General features: G+C 42.8%; 1 protein-coding gene across 1 annotated transcript in view; it reads right to left on the bottom strand.

Annotated features, from left to right (window-relative positions):
- The window catches only part of LOC146339760 (sodium-coupled monocarboxylate transporter 1-like), a 62,903-nt gene that overhangs the window by 23,387 nt on the left and 23,406 nt on the right, over positions 1 to 16,110 (bottom strand). Inside the window, exons 7-11 of the mRNA XM_084810149.1 lie at positions 11,063 to 11,192; positions 8,795 to 8,883; positions 7,591 to 7,703; positions 5,893 to 5,960; positions 3,192 to 3,278 (exon numbers count right to left, since the gene is read on the bottom strand). Of these exons, the coding sequence (XP_084666275.1) occupies positions 3,192 to 3,278; positions 5,893 to 5,960; positions 7,591 to 7,703; positions 8,795 to 8,883; positions 11,063 to 11,192 (487 nt within the window). The remainder of the gene's footprint in view (positions 1 to 3,191; positions 3,279 to 5,892; positions 5,961 to 7,590; positions 7,704 to 8,794; positions 8,884 to 11,062; positions 11,193 to 16,110) is intronic.

Below are 16,110 nucleotides of genomic sequence, written 5' to 3'. Positions count from 1 at the left end.
TATGATTCAAATGCTTCATCGACTGTACCTTTGCACTCTAAATGGCTCCTGTACGGGGCACGTTCCCAGAGAATTTACCTTCTGGTCAGGCTCCAGGATGAGTATTATTGATTACCTAGTTAGTTCTTGAAATCTGACCCATCTTGTGGACCATCTTGAAGTAGACAAACAGCTTGATAGTGATCATCTCCCACACTGACCCTAACTCTGAAACCTTTGGACTGGCAGATGTATAGCACCATTGATTCTATACCAAATACCATAGTTGAAATCAGGTCTTCTAAGATCAGATGGTCTGAGAAGGTGGACGGGACGCTTACTAAGCTGTCACACTTGGACCACTTCCAAAAGATCTGTTCTTCTGTCCTTGTGCTGGGACCTAATGAGGGAATCCTTGATATATATGAGTCTTTGGTTAATAAACTAAAGGCTCATTTAACTGTCAGGACTGTGGGGACAGCCCAGCCTCACAATCATAGATCACAGGGTTGATTTGATGGGGATTGTATCCAAGCCAAGAAGGCCCTGAGTGCAAAATTTTGAACTTACAAGCAAAATCCCCTAGCGGTGCCACTAGTGGACTTAATCCTTGAAAAAACCCCACTATAAAACTCTACTTAAGCATAAAAAGGAACATGCCCCCAAAACGGGGAACAGCTTATACATGCAGTCAGGTCCAGTGATTCTGCCACCTTCTGGCATCTGACAGCAGTGCACCCCTCCCATGGTCCTGCGCATCTGGAATGTCATATATCTGCTGAGAGCTGGGAAGCGTATTTTTCAGCATTATATGCAGGAAAAGAGGTTCCTCCTCCCTTTCAGTTGGAGTGTATTTCTGATAACCTACCTAAATGGCCCCCAGTTACAGCTTGAGAGATTATCGATTTGATAAACCAACTTAAATTAGGCAAAGCTCCCGCTTGCGACTACATGCCCGCAGAGCTATTCAAAAGTAACATTGCCTGGAGGGCTCCAATTCTTGCAACTCTTTTCACTTACATAGATCAGTATGCACATATTCCCCCAGACTGGGATTTGGCCATTATTATTCCTTTCTTTAAAAAGGGAGAGAAGGAGAATCCTGTGAATTATCAACCCATTAGCCTTCTTACCACAATTAGTTGGTTGTATGCCAGACATCTCTACTTGAAACTTTTACACTGGATGGACCATGAGAATATCTTGGCTGATGAACAAGCTGGACTTAGATCTGGTCACTCCACCTTAGATCAGGCTTTAATTTTATAACATTTGGTGGAGAAATACACAAGTATGCCAAAGTCATCTTTGTTTCCAGCGTTCGTAGATCTTAAAGCTGCTTTTGACTCTGTTTCTAGAAACAGACTCTGGTCAAAGCTCCAGGCCACCATGGTGGATCACTACCTATTATTTCTTATATATAAACTCCATGAAAATACCATCTTAAACATTAGATGCAATCCCTAGGGCTCTCTGTCTGGTCCCATTGTAGCATCCAACAGTGTTAAGCAAGGGTGCATATTAGCCCCACCATTTTTTAATTTTTATATAGATTCACTAGTTAGAGTCCTTAGCCATCCTGATGTCCATCCACCTAAGTTAAGTAACAGGCACCTAACTATGTTATTATACGCAGATGATGCAGTAATTCTCTCAGTCACCTGTTGGCCTGAAGAGAACATTAAGGGCTTTGACACAACATTGTCATCATGAAATCTTCATATTAATTATAAAAAAATAAAAGTAATGATGTTTGCCAAAAGACCAAAGCTCTACATGTGGTCTATCAACAATCACAAAATAGAGCAGGTAAAGTTCTTTAACTATCTAGGAGTTGTCTTCCAAGCTAATGGAGGACAGAAGGCGCCTGCAGACTTTCTGAGCCGGTCAGCCCATAGGAGTGCTTGTGCTGTATTAAAAAAAAAATTGAGTAGAGGAGGCCAGTACGTTCCGGAAGCAATATAGCTTTTTAAGGCCGAAGTGATAACCCAACTTTTGTACGTTGTACTAATTGGACCATGCATCACTTTTTCCACCCTCCAAGTAATTCAATATAAATTTTTGAGGGCTACCCTCCAAGCTCCATGGTGCCTTTCCAATGCAATTCTATGTTAAGAGGCTGGACTTCAAAAGGTTGAAACCAGGGCCTGGCTCACAATTTTTAACACCTGTCTGAAGTTTATTTTTTCCCCCGTTGGCCTAGCCCCGCTAATTCTTTATGATAGTTTTCAATCTTCATGGTCCAATAAAATATATCAAATGCTACAGTCTTATGGCTTTTCCCCTGACAACCTCATTCCAATGGGATATGAGGTGGCCAGGGGGCTACTAGACAACATCTTGTCGATGTAGACCATCAGTAGGATTTAGGATCAATCCCCAATCCCAGCCTTTATGATAGAGTGCGCTAGCCTTTTAATCTGGCAAAATATCTTGTTACACTCTCAGCTCAAAGATATTGCTGAGCCTTCACATTAGCCTGAAGTAACTCACTTCCCTCAGCTGTCCTTGAAGGCAGCAGATACAGAAAAGTTCCTTATCATGAACATAAGTGCGCATGTGGATCAGGGGAGATCGAAACAGTGTCTCACGTTCTCCTAAATTGTTCTTTTTATCGGGATGCACGTAAAAGTTTTATTGAACCATTTTTGGTTAAATTGCCAGGACATCCAAACAACTTTTTATGCTTATTTACCTCTTTCCAATGTAAAAGCACATATCACTCTTAACGTTGCCAAATTCTGAGCAGTAGCAATTAAAATATGCCAGGCCTTAATTTGAGGCTTTATTATGCATAATTTGTGCGATGTGCTCTTTTTTAGTTTAATAATGGTTATTCTCTATGGATTTTGTATAATGTTGTAAATCTATTTTGCTGGTCAATTGACTGTAATAAATTATTACTTACTTACTATAGTACTGTAAATCACCTTGTGAGGACTATGAACAAAATGCAGCCTATTATTACATCTATAAATAAATATGCTTTATACATATTTATAAGGTGTCTGGCTAATTTCTGATATTGATAATACATGTATGTTCCTTGTTTTGATGGGTAGTTTTAACTGGCACTTATAAAGTGCCTTTGACTATATTTTGCTGTCTACATAAACTGCCGTGGAACTTCTTGGATCAAAAGACAGGGTAGAAATTAAATACTATAATAGGCTGCTTCTCTGCCACAAGGAAAATATAGAATGGCAACTTACCACAGGGTTGGCGAAGGGACAAAGGATACCCAAAGAAAAGAGTCCTAGGAGAGGCCCACCAACCATGCCAAAAATACTGAGAGCTGCCTGAGGAATGAGTAAAATCATATATTCAGAAAGAAGTTGAATATTCAATGCTGAACATTAACCATTTTTAAACCAACATTTAGCTTCACTGGAATAACTTTCTATACACCATGAATATATATTACCATTAACTTATAAGGGCGATAGTGAGTACTGTATAGGAAGATATGACTGATAATAGAGAAGTGATAAGGAGAGGTGATGTGCAACCCTTTCTTCACCTATCGTTGTTGTTGTTCAGTCGTTAAGTGGTGTCCGAGTCTTTGTGACCCCATGGACCATAGCATGCCAGGCCTTCCTGTCCTCCGCTCTCTCCTGGAGTGTGCTCAAGTTCATATTCATTGCATCGGTGATGCTATCTAGCCATCTCATCCTCTGCCGTCCCCTTCTCCTTTTGCCTTCAATCTTTCCCAGCATCAGGGTCTTTTCCAGTGAGTTTTCTCTTCACATTAGGTGGCCAAAATATTTGAGCTTCAGTTTCAGTATCTGTCCTTCCAATGAGCAGTCAGGGTTGATTTCCTTTAGGACTGACTGATTTGACTAGGGGTGGACGAAAGTCACTTACCTATCCTCGAAGCTTGTTCGCGGTGGGGGGGAGGCGCTTCACTGCTCCCCCCGCGAAGTTCAGGCCGGGGGGGGGAGGCGCCTCGCCTCGCCCGGCCGCGAACTCCAAAGTTTAAAAAAAAAAATAAAACGCCCCCGTGATAGGCTACGTGACGATTAACGTAGCCTATCATGGCTAGATCTGCAAAGTCAGCCGTGATAGGCTACGTTAATCGTCACGTAGCCTATCACGGGTGACTTTAAAAAAAAAAGCGTGTACACAAATGGCGGCCCCCATAGGGAGCCGCCATTCGCGTTCCTTATTTGGTCGCTGTAGTCTACGTAAAGATTTACGTAGACTACGGCGAAAATAAGGGCAACGCTATTTGCGTTGCCCTTATTTTCGCCGTAGTCTACGTAAATCTTTACGTAGACTACAGCGACCAAATAAGGAACGGGAATAGTGGCTCCCTATGGCGGCTGCCATTATCCGTACGCGCTTTTTTTTTTTTTTTAAGTCACCCGTGATAGGCTACGTGACGATTAATGCAGCCTATCACGGCTGACTTTGTAGATCTAGCCGTGATAGGCTATGTTAATCGTCACATAGCCTATCACGGGGGCGTTTTTTTTTTTTCTTTTATTGGAATGGCGGGGGTGGCAGCTGGTCGAAAGACCGGCTGCCGCTCCCGCCCCGGACGAAGACCCGCCGAACCGCCAGCCGGACCCGCTGCTGGGAGGGACATTCGGCAAAGGTAAGTCCCGTCCGGGGGGGGCGCGGGGGGCGGGGGGTGGAGAATTTCTCCCCGAAACTTGTTCGGGGGGCCGAACACGTTGGCGCTCAGCCCCCCGAAGTTTCGGGGAGAAATTCTCCACCATCCCAAGATTTGACTTCCTTGCAGTCCAGGGGACTCGTAAGAGTCTTCTCCAGCATCACAGTTCGAAAGCATCAATTCTTCGGCACTCAGCCTTCCTTATAGTCCTGCTCTCACAACCATACGTTACTACTGGGAAAACCATAGCTTTGATTATATGAACCTTTGTCGGCAAGGTGATGTCTCTGCTTCTTACTATGCTGTCTAGGTTTGCCATAGCTTTCCTCCCAAGGCGCAAGCGTCTTTTAATTTCATGGCTACAGTCACCGTCTGTGGTGATCTTGGAGCCCAAGAAAATAAAATCTGTCACTGCTGCCATTTCTTCCCCTTCTATATGCCAGGAAGTGATGACCCAGATGCCATGATCTTAGTTTGTTTAATGTTGAGTTTCAAACCAGCTTTTGCACTCTCCACTTTCACTCTCAACAAGAGGCTCTTGAGATCCTCTTCGCTTTCTGCCATTAGGGTGGTATCGTCTGCATATCTGAGGTTGTTGATAATTCTCCCGGCAATCTTAATTCCGACCTGTGATTCAACCAACCCAGCGTTTCTCATGATGTACTCTGCATATAAGTTAAATAAGCAGGGCGACAATATACAGCCTTGTTGTACTCCTTTCTCAATTTTGAACCAATCGGTTGTTCCATGTCTGGTTCTTACTGTTGCTTCTTGACCCTCGTACAGGTTTCTTAGGAGACAGGTAAGGTGGCCTGGTACTCCCATCTCTTTAAGAATTTGCCACAGTTTGTTGTGATCCACACAATCAAAGGTTTTAGAGTAGTCAATGAAGCAGAAATAGATGTTTTTCTGGAATTCTCTTGCTTTCTCCATGATCCAGCGAATGTCAACGATTTGATCTCTAGTTTCTCTGCCTCTTTGAAACCCAGCTTGTACTTCCGGTAGTTCTCGGTTCACGTACTGCTGAAGCCTAGCTTGTAGGATTTTGAGCATAACCTTGCTGGCATGTGAAATGAGCGCAATTGTACGGTAGTTTGAACACTCTTTGGCATTGCCCTTCTTTGGAACTGGAATGTAAACTGACCTTTTCTAGTGGCCACTGTTGAGTGTTCCAAATTTGTTGGCATATTGAGTGCAGCACTTTAACAGCATAATCTTTTAGGATTTTAAATAGCTCTACCAATTGTTCTGTTCTCCCAGGCAAATTCACATGAACTGAGAAATTATTAAACTCCTACCTGTAACAAACCTCCTAGAAGTGATGCCAAGGCAGCCATAGCAATGCACACTCCTCCATAAAACAGACCTAAATGAAGATGTACAGAGACATGTCAAATTACATTTTTTTTTATAATTCTGGGGCTGTGATTCACAAACAATACAGCGAATGGAGTCATTCCATTAAAAACTATAGAACTGCTGCATAGGATTTGTAGGTTGTTCACTGCAGGTTTTGCCATGTAGATTTTGTTTCACTCTCTCCTGATAACAAATCAAAACCCCTTAGCACCTAGGATTGTATCTAGGAATAGCTAAAATCAACAGAAGGACAGGTTCTTGTTTGTGTCAAACAAGAGGAGAAGATCACATAAACAAACAAACACTACAAATTCATTGTTGTCTAAAGATACTTATACCAAAGATGTAATAGTTTTGAGATTGCATGGTCCCCACATGAAGTGGCAGCCATGGGGCAGTTGGTAGAAAGATGGCAATTTGCATGAATTAACTTGTTTTCCTCCTCACAGAATATATATGCTGAATGATACTTCAATTATGCCCACCATCCACACTGCTATAATTTACAATTAGGAAGTCACACACACACCACACACACAGACACTAAACCTGGAATAGGAGATGTCAGTAATTAGTGCTAAGCAGGAGTTCAGATATGTGAACCACTGTTACCACTGAAAATAAGCAACAGTATTCAGGAATGGCAATACTTGAGGAATATTGGAAATTGTCCTGGTGTGATAAACCCACCTTTGCCACATCCATACTTTACTTCATGGCCCTTTACTGATCTCCTGTTGTTGTTATTTGTTGTTAATATAGCGTCATTAATGTGCATACAGCTTTACAAAGTTGAAGAGGACAGGTGCCTGCCCCAAGAAGCTTACATTCTAAAATTCAGCACAGGGAAGGTAACAGGAAGGGAAAGGGAGAAAAGGCATATGAAATTATCTGAGTTGTAGTGACTTAGGCTTAGTTACAGTGGGATATGGGGACTAAGGATGTGTGCCAAAGGCTATTTCTTAATATATTTAAATGCACTAAGACTGCAATCCTATACACACTTACGTAGGAGTAAACCCCCTGAACATAATGACCCGTACTTCTAAGTAAATATGCATAGGACTGTTGTAAAGGCACAATCCTATGCACATTTAGACAGAAAAAAGTCCTACAACTCCCAGTATCAATCCAGGCAGTTTGGCATGCTGCAAATTGTAGGACTTTTTCTGACTAAACGTGCATAGGATTGCACCCTGAATTACTTGAATTTATTATTTAAATTACCGCTTAGAGATATTGTTTAAATATGGTAAGAGGTATAGACATCTAGTGGTATATGGAGCTAATTAATTAATTAATTAAACAAACCCTGTTACTAAAAATCAGCATTGATGTATCTGTTTGCAAAGGCTGTGTAATGGGTTTTCTGATAAGTCAAGCGTGCTGTATGAAACAGATTACACTAACCTGCTTGTATGCCTGCTTAACAGCAGGAAGCAGGAGAATTATAGAAGCTTGATACTGTATGAGTTATTATACAACACCTTGCTGTAAGTTATCTTTATATTACTCTATCAAGACTTCAATATATGAATTCTGTGATTAATGGAATCTATCAAGATAACCTCCAGTATATATGAAAAGAGTTGTCTCCTTAAGGTAAAATAAATTGAAAATATCTTGTATATACTTACTCATCCCCTTAGAAATCCAGGACAATTTCCTTTCAGTGAGTGATTTGAAGTGAGGTTTAATGAGGTCTTCTACAGTCACTGCAGCTAAGGCATTGATGCTAGAGGACACTGTACTAAGGAAGACAAAATGTAGTCCTTTTTAAATTAAGGTTTTAATTCATACCTGCTTTAAATTAGTATTTCACTACTAATGCATTAATAGCTAGAATTGATGATGATTAAAATAACTAGCATAGTAATAATGAAAAAAAGTAATAAGACTGCAATTATATAAAGAAGAAACTAAGGGCAGTATTCAGTGCAACACTTGTTGTTGTTCAGTCGTTCAGTCGTGTCCGACTCTTCGTGACCCCATGGACCATAGCACGCCAGGCCTTCCTGTCCTGCGCTCTCTCCCGGAGCGTGCTCAAGTTCATATTCATTGCATCCGTGATGCTATCTAGCCATCTCATCCTCTGCTGTCCCCTTCTCCTTTACTGCTAACATAAATCATGTTGCACTATCTTAAATTACCTCTAGCGCAACACCAATAGTGCTTGCTGGTGTGATGGGTTTTCCATAATATAATTTATGTTTCCGGCAGTGTCACATTAGATATTGTCCTAAGGCTGTAAACTACAAATGTTTCACTCCAAAGAAAGTACTCCCTTTCCTCTGTGAGACAATTCTGCATGCTAATTAGAGAAGACACCTTCATTTCTCTGTGAATCCTGTCTGAAGGGTTTTTTCCCCCATTTCCAGTTAACAGTGACTCATCAGAATAAACATACCCTAACAAACAAAGAATATTTTTTGTGTCCTTAGCTCACATCTGGATTAAAGTATGACCCCGCCAATTAATATTAGCCCCTATCAATTAATCAGTTGAAGCTTTGAAGCCTGACCTATGTGTATTTACTTGGAAGTAAGTCCCACTAAGTTCATTGGGGCTTATCAAATGCATTGGGGCTTATTGAGAGTGCATAAAATTGCAGCCTAAGACTGCAATCCTATGTGTGTTTAGACAGAAAAAACTCCTACAACTCCCAGTATGCCCCAGCCAGCCATGCTGGCTGGGACATGCTGGGAGTCATAGGGCTTCTTTCTGTCTAAACATGCATAGGATTGCCCCCTAAATTAATTAATCTGATTAAAGGTTGCTGTTGTCATTAAGATCAGTTATGAGCATTTTTTCCCCTCTCCCCTAGATTTTGGATTAACTTACCTTAATGTTCCGCTGTAAGCACCAGCCACAAAAAGCCCTGGTGTGCCTGGAAAATTGTGTAGAATGTCCAATACCAGATATGGCACGAGCTGAAAAAAATCCAATATTATTATATATTAGAATTTCACTTTAATTTCATTCCAGCCTGCCACATGTACACATACGAGCTCTTATTTTCTTATTTCTGTTACCTAAATTCTTTACAATCTCTCTAAGCTTAAATTAATAAACATATATTTGTGACAATGGGTATCTAAGTATGTTGGAAATAGTCTTTTAGCAGTGCAATCCTCTACATGTCTACTCAGAAATAAGTTCCATTGATTTAGTACTCCTGGCAGACAGAGATAGGATTGCTGCCTAAAGGCACAGTCCTATGCATGTTTAGACAGAAAAAAGTCCTACAACTTGCAGCATTCCCCAGCCAGCATGGCTGGCTGGGGAATGCTGGGAGTTGTAGGACTTTTTTTCTGTCTAAACGTGCATAGAATTGCACCCTAAAATCACTCTTTTTCCAGCATAGTAAATTCAAAGTATAAACTTTGCATTAAAACCTATAGAATTTATTAATTTCAATTGTGTGAGACATCATTTAAGGACACCGGCTGAAGCACCTTGCTTCCTGGGCAAGGTGCTAGAGCAAGTGGTTGCAGGACAACTCCAGGCACTCTTGAATGAAATGGATTATCGAGATCCATTTCAATCGGGCTTCAGGCCTGGTTTTGGAATGGAAACTGCCTTGGTCACCCTGTGGGATGACCTCTGCCAGGAGAGGGACAGTGGGAGTGCGACCCTGTTGATTCTCCTGGACCTCTCAGTGGCTTTCAATACCATTGACCATGGTATCCTTCTGGATAGGCTGTCTGGGTTGGGAGTTGGAGGCACTGCACCACAGTCGTTCTGCTCTTACTTCGATGGCCAACTCAGAAGGTGGTGCTGAGGGATTATTGCTCTGTGCATTGGCAATTATGCCATGGGGTTCCACAGAGCTCTATTTTATCCCCTATGCTGTTCAACATTTACATGAAACCACCAGGGGAGGTTATTTGGAGGTGTGGGCTGAGGTGCCATCAATATGTGGATAACACCCAGCTCTGCCTCTCTTTCTCATCAAACCCAGGTGAGGCAGTGGCTGTTCTGAATCAGTGACTGGGCATGGCAATGGACTGGATGAGGGCCAATAAACTGAAACTCAGTCCAGACAAGGCAGAGGTACTGTTAGTGGGTGGTTCGTCTGCCCGGCTAGGTGATATTCAACCTGTTCTAGAGGGGGTTACATGCCCCCTAAAGGATCAGGTTCATAGTTCGATGGTACTCTTGGATCCAGAACTGTCACTTGAGGCACAGGTGGACTCAGTGGCACTTTTTATCAGCTTAGGCTAGTATACCAACTAAGCCCTTATCTGGACAGAACTAGCCTAGCTACAATTATCCATGCTCTGATAACCTCTCGTCTGGATTACTGCAATGCATTATACGTGGGGCTGCCTTTGAAAACGGTCCGGAAACTTCAGCTGGTCCAAAATAGGGCAGCAAGATTGTTAACAGGGACTGGCCAACGAGCTCATATTATGCCAGTACTTTTCCAGCTGCACTGGCTTCCAGACCATTTCTGGGCCCGATTCAAAGTGCTGGTGTTAACATTCAAAGCCCTTAACAGCTTGGGGCCAGGTTATCTGAAGGATCGCCTCCTCCTATATGAGCCTGTCTGAACCCTAAGATCATCCTCAGTGGTCCTTCTCTGTGAGCCCCTGCCAAAGGAAGTGAAGCAGGTGGCTACTAGGAGGAGGGCCTTTTATGCTGTGGCACCCCAGCTGTGGAATGAGCTCCCTAGTGAGGTTCACCTGGCACCTACATTGTATTCCTTCTGGCGCCAGGTGAAGACCTTTTTATTTTCCCAGGCATTTTAGCATTATCGCTTTCTAGACTTTTAGCTTTGGTGTTTTAAATGTGTATTTTAAATCTCTGCATTGCTGCTAGGTTTTACTCTGGTTGTATTGTTGTGGTTTTAATGCTCTTATATTTTTTATTGTTTTATCCTGCGTTTTTTGTTTTTAATTTTTGTGAACCATCCAGAGAACTTCAGTTATTGGGTGGTATAGGAAGGAAGGAAGGAAGGAAGGGTTGTTATACCTTTCTTGTTATTTCTTGTGCCTACACCTCATGAGTTTATCTACTCAACATCACATCTCAGTGTCAAATCCAAAATTACAGTCCTAGTTCTTTTTCTAGCTGTTTCATATCTATTAGAAATGTGTAATACTAAACCTGGTCTGGTGCTGACACACATTTTGCTGTCCAAGGGTCACAGTCTTTATAAATGGAGTACATTGCTAATCCACACAAAACTGCACATGTAAGAATTGCCCATAGTCCCAAGAGGTTTACATAAAGAGATCTAGAAAGAAATAACAAGAATGTTTTCATCCTGGAAATGTGTGGAATTATCACAGTGTTGTAGCATTATGCAATTATGCCATGTACTTTACCTGTATTAATTTCCTCTTTGGCAGCCAAAGAAAAGAAAGTATTTGTTAGATAAGAATGGACTTCTTTCTTTGGCTAAAAAAACATTGCAAACCTTCTAGCACTCAGTTCTCTCCCTCTATCTCTCTGTATGTATCTCTGGCTAAAACAAGTTGTTAGATTTAACCTGTCTGTAATACATATACACACACTGCCATTGGTTGAGCTGCTGTGATATCACTGAACATTCATAAACATGTTTGATCCCATGCAATGGATTTTCCTGCCCCTTTCTCCCCACTGTAGCTCCCCGGGGGCTTAGGGGTCTGCAGCAGACAAAGGGTGGGAATTGGGGAGGAGGCACCCGTCCATGAGTGGAAGTCTCTTCCATTCGTGGAAGAGCACTTTTGAATCCAAGCCTCCAGTCTGTTTACTGAGCCTCACCTCTAAAGGAAGTCCCATCCAGCCTTGCTCTGGTTTCTGAGCAGACTCAACACACCCAGCTGCAGCCTTCTTGTCAGGGCCCAACTTCAGCACGGCATTGGGCCTTGCAGGTTATACCCAGGATTTGACCAGAGGTAGCCTGGAGGGGCTTTCATGGACTATGACATTCAGCCTTCGGAATGTCATAGCCTGTGTGTGAGCTTATCTCTGTCAGTGTTCTCAGAGCAGAGCCAGGGGGAGTCACCCGACTCCCTGCCCACCTGCTGGTCTGGCCTTGGCAGGCATGGAGGCTGGAGGCTGTCCATGAGAATCTGACAGAGAGGTGGGATGGGTTTGAAGTAGTGATGTACGAAAGGGACTTACCTGGTCCCGCAGCTTGCTTCGCGGTGGGGGGGAGGCGCTTCGGTTCTCCCCCCAAAGTTCAGGCCAGGGGGGGAGGTGCCCCGCCTCGCCTGGCCGAAATTCAGGCCGGGGAGAAGCGCCCCGTCTCCCTGGCCGTGAAATAAAAAGTGAGAAAAAAAAAACACCCGTGATAGGCTACGTAACGATTTACGCAGCCTATCACGGCTAGATTTCCAAAGTCAGCCGTGATAGGCTACGTTAATCGTTACGTAGCCTATCATGGGTGACTTTGGGAAAAAAAAAAGCGCATACACAAATGGCGGCACCCATGGGTGCCGCCATTTGCGTTCCTTATTTGGTCCCGGGAGTTTACATAAAGATTTACGTAGACTACGGCGAAAATAAGGGCAACGCAAATAGCATTGCCCTTATTTTTGCCGTAGTCTACGTAAATCTTTACGTAAACTACCGGGCCCAAATAAGGAACGCAAATGGCGGCGCCCATGGGCACTGCCATTTGCATACGCGCTTTTTTTTTTCCCAAAGTCACCCATGATAGGCTACGTAACGATTAACGTAGCCTATCATGGCTGACTTTGGAAATCTAGCCGTAATAGGCTACGTTAATCGTTACGTAGCCTATCACAGGTGTGGTTTTTTTTTCATTCACCTTGTAATGGCGGCGGCGGCAGCCGGTCGGAAGACCGGCCGCCACCCCCGCCCCTGCCGAAACGCCGCCGAAACACCGCCAGGACCCGCCACCGAGAGGGACATTCGAGGGAGGTAAGCCCCATCCCGGGGGGGGGGGCGGGGGGCGGAGAATTTCACCAACAATTTCGGGGGGCCGAATGCATTGGCAATCGGCCTCCCCGAGATTCGTGGATAAATTCATGTCCATTCCTAGTTTGAAGGATGGGTCGCCCTGGCTGAAGCATCAGTGCTGGAGGGATGAGCAGTGATGCCCTGCTTAGACAGGGACCTTGCTGAAAGCCCTTCCTTGTCTGTCAAGTGATCCAGAGGGGATGTCTTATAGTCACACCTTCCCATTTAAGCTGATGCAAAGGCCAAGAGACTTTGCTAGGAACATCTCGTCTTCATTGCCCAAAGCCTTCTCTGTTTGGATCCATCATCGTCTGGGCTTTTGGAGGCACTGCGCACATGGATTGTCCCTTAATTGGAACTTTGGACTACTAAAGACTTCCCATGAAAAGTACTGTGAGGCATTTTTGTGTGGATTGTGTGTCTCATTTGCTGTGGATTGTGTGTCTTTCTTTGTTGTCTGCTCAGCATACTGGCAGGCTGGGTTTGATCTACCACTTTTGGACTTTCCTCTGCCTGGATGCATGCAGTGTTACCAATGCGAAAGTGGTGACATAGAACTCCTTGCGTATCTGGGTTTACCCTTCCCTTGATCTTGATAGGCCTCGACCATATCGCCTTGAGTTATCAACAAAAGATTCAAAGTTGGACTCTCTATGGGTGTGGTTTTGCTTAGGCGTTTCAAGATCAAAAATGTTGTTTTTAGTTATATGTTGTTCGTGTATATTGTCTGTATGCTTTTATGTGCTCTTTTTGTAAATGGCTTTTAAACTTTTTATATCATATTTAATGTTTTAAGTTCTGTAAACTGCCCAGAGAGCTTCAGCTATGGGGTGGTATGGAAATGCAATATGTAACGACGACGACGATGATGATGATGATAATATTAATAATCAAGGGAAGGGTAACTCCACACTGCATGAAGAGTGTGGCTCTGCTCTGAGAACACTGACTCCCCGTGGCTCTCAACACTTTTCCAAGTTGCCAGTGAATTTCAGTAGGAGATATTTATTATAAGAATTTCTGCAGACGTTTTCATAAGTGAGTATGCACAGGCCTATCTGCAGTGTGCAATATTCTGTATGTTCTTGAATGTTAAAAATTCTATGCTGTTTTAGTAATGTATTGTCCTGTATTATTTTACAGCCTCCTGAAGAACACCTTAAAATACAAATAGGCCAAAACGTGTTGGGCTTTTTTTTACAAACAAAATATTTGTTTCAGCATCCTGAGATGTTTCTCTTCTGTTCGTGGATTGAACCTGTGACCGTGTGAATGTAAAGCATGTACTGTGGCACAGACAATGATTCCTTCCTTATGTCACATTATTTTTATGAGATATTGCAACATTTTTATTTTTGTGTATAATTATTCTGAGGGCAAGAGCTGACATTGGGAATAAAAAGAGATGAGAAATAATTCATAACGTGCTGAGTGCATCACGTTGAGTATTGCATTATACATGGGGCAGCCTTTTAGGACCGCTCAAAAACTTCACTTAAGTTCAAAATATAACTGCCAGGCTACTGACTGGGATCAGGTGATGGGAACATATCTCACCAGTATTGAAAGAACTTCACTGGTTTCCAATCCATTTACAAGCACAGTTCAAAATGCTGTTGCTGTAGTATTCATGATTTTGTGTATGCTGAATTAGTATTTAAAATTATCTTTTATACTGATGATCTTTTGCTGTTTATCTTGAAACTCCAGTTGCTGGGTTCCAGCTTTGATGAAACTGATTAATACTTTTGATGATTTGTCTGGCTATTCAATTAACTGGTCAAAGTTGGAAATAATGCCAACTGGAGATAGGGCATACTCTTGTGTATTAGCTAATTGGCAATTGCAACAGTGCCCAGATTTCATTACTTATTTGGGAATAATTATCCCTAGAGACATATCTCAAACGCTCAAGTTAAATTTAAACAAGGTGATTAATGATATTTCATGAGATGTAGATAGACTGGCATCTTGAAAGCTGAGTTTATGGGGTAAGGCTAATACACTCAAGATGAATACTATACCTAAATTGTTTATGTTATTCATAGGATCCCCTTACTTACACCTGGCAAAAATTTCCAAAAGCTTAATGCTTTGTTTTGCCAATTGGAGGGGGGGTGTCCTTTCCACTAAGAATATCTTTGAAAAGGATGCAACTCTGAACATGGATTTGGCTTTCCAGATCTTGATACACATCATCAGGCTTATCTGCTGACCTATACTAAATTTTGGTCTTTTCCGCTTAGATTTGATTTCCACCTTGGTCAGTTTTGGAATCTTCCTGTCTGGAGCCTCTCTCCAAATGGATGGCATTAGGTTCTCGGCATATTAAGGTGGACAGAGATCCCACAATCTCGGAGGTCAGAGATGTATGGTGTCATGCCAATTATAGTTTGACCCATTTTACCATGCCAAATTTACTTTATGAGGAAATCCAGATTTAAAAATTGGAAAGAAAATGTTTTTGTGGTGGACTTGGTGATTTTTGGGTGGACCTGGTATGATGATTTTTACCCTGGATCAATTATTGGGTGTTGATGATGAGTTTTTGCCATTTTCAGCTTTGTGAGACAAATTTGATCTCCCCTCTACAAGGTGAATGGCAGTATTTGCAAATACAACATTTGTTAGAATCTAGATTTGGTCCTGCTTCTTTCGTGGGGATGTACGAAAGTCACTTACCTTTTCGAAGGGTGACATTCACGGTGGGGGGGAGGCGCTCTGTCCCTCCCCCCGAAATTCTCTCCGGCCAGCTCCGCTCCGCAGAGATTCTGCAAAGCTGCCAGCCGGGGCCGCTCGTAGCCAGACACCAGGCCACTGGGAAACCTGCAGGGATGCAAATGGCGGCTGCCGTAGCCACCGCCATTTGCGTCCCTGTATTTTGCTGTGATAGGTTATGTAAATATTTACGTGGCCTATGACGGCAAAAAAAAGGAGGGGGAATGCAAATGGCGGGCACTATGCCATTTGTGCCCCTCTTTTTTGCCGTAATAGCCTACGTAAATATTTACGTAGGCTATCACGGCCAAAAAAAACAGGGAATGCAAATGGCGGCTGCTGTAGCTGCCGCCTTTTGCGTTCCCTTTTTTTTTGCCATGATAGGCTACGTAAATACTTGCGCAGCCTATCACAGCTTCCGCAGGGACGCAAATGGCATCCCTGCGTTAGCCGTGATAGGCTACGTAAGTATTTACGTAGCCTATCACGGCTATAGTGATGAAGTGAATGGCAGCTGCGGCCGC

This window comes from Heloderma suspectum, chromosome 7 (assembly GCF_057233095.1).
Source record: "Heloderma suspectum isolate Gila_16-S chromosome 7, 16-S_ref, whole genome shotgun sequence".
NCBI classification, from domain to species: Eukaryota; Metazoa; Chordata; class Lepidosauria; order Squamata; family Helodermatidae; genus Heloderma; species Heloderma suspectum.
This window is presented reverse-complemented; position numbering and strand designations above follow the sequence as displayed.